We start from the raw sequence: 906 nt of genomic DNA, 5'->3' as shown, positions 1-906 counted from the left end.
CCTGGGGGGGACAGCGTGAGTGGCAGCCCACCCTCCCCACGCCTGGCCCAGCTCCCCGCCCAGCCTAAGAGACCACAGTTCACGTGAAGGGCTTCCCCGGTGAGTGTCTCCTGCTGGTGGTCCCCAGGCACTGAGAACCCACCGTCCGTGAAGAGGAGCCCGACCTTGTGCGCTGGGACCACACAGCCCAGCAGGGGAGGCTGGGCCAGCGGCTCCCAGACAAACAGGCCCATCCGGCCAGATGGGCTCCTCACCTGCCCCTGCCCCTCACCTACTCCTGGCCCCTCACCTGTCCCAGGCCCTCACCTGCCCCTGACCCTCACCTACTCCTGGCCTCTCACCTGTCCCAGGCCCCTCACTTGCCCAGGCCCTCACCTGTCCCAGGCCCTCACCTGCCCTGGCTGCTCACCTACTCCTGGCCCCTCACCTGCCCCTGACCCTCACCTGTGCCATACAGCATGGCCAGCAGGATGGAGGAGATCCAGGCTGTGTCGCTGTAGCCGATACCAAACTCAAGCATGAGCTCCTTGAAGAAGACGCTGACCGCCTTGGGGAAGGCGTAGGAGAAGCCTGTGATGATGAAGCAGCCCAGGAGGACGGCCCAGCCCCAGCCCCCGTCAGGGGCCCTGACACCTGTGGGGCCCTCGTCCACCACGGCCCCTCCCATGGCCAGGAGGGCGGGTTCCGCGTCCCTGAGAAAGAGAAAGCCAGGCTGTCAGGTGGCCACCCCGCCACCACCCAGTAGTGAGGACGGGCATAGGACACACCGAGGGCTATGCCAGGCCATGCCCCTCCTCAGCCCAGCCCAGCCCCCAGCCGGAGCCCAGCTCTGGCCGCTCCCTGATAGCCCCACCTGTGCCCCCACTGGTGCTGGGCCCACGCTCCTCCAGCGGCTCCCACTCAGCC

At 67.9% G+C, this 906-nt stretch overlaps 1 protein-coding gene across 1 annotated transcript in view; it reads right to left on the bottom strand.

The window, feature by feature from the left end:
- Positions 1-896, bottom strand: part of SLC16A3 (solute carrier family 16 (monocarboxylate transporter), member 3) — a 3,593-nt gene extending 2,697 nt beyond the window's left edge. Inside the window, exons 1-2 of the mRNA XM_015559896.1 lie at positions 854-896; positions 445-692 (exon numbers count right to left, since the gene is read on the bottom strand). Of these exons, the coding sequence (XP_015415382.1) occupies positions 445-667 (223 nt within the window). The 5' untranslated portion in view covers positions 668-692; positions 854-896. The remainder of the gene's footprint in view (positions 1-444; positions 693-853) is intronic.
- Between the last annotated feature and the right edge of the window lie 10 nt (positions 897-906).

The sequence above is a fragment of the Myotis davidii genome, unplaced genomic scaffold, assembly GCF_000327345.1.
Source record: "Myotis davidii unplaced genomic scaffold, ASM32734v1 scaffold211, whole genome shotgun sequence".
Classification (NCBI taxonomy): Eukaryota; Metazoa; Chordata; class Mammalia; order Chiroptera; family Vespertilionidae; genus Myotis; species Myotis davidii.
Note: the sequence above shows the minus strand (reverse complement) of the source record. Positions and strands in the feature narration are given on the sequence as shown.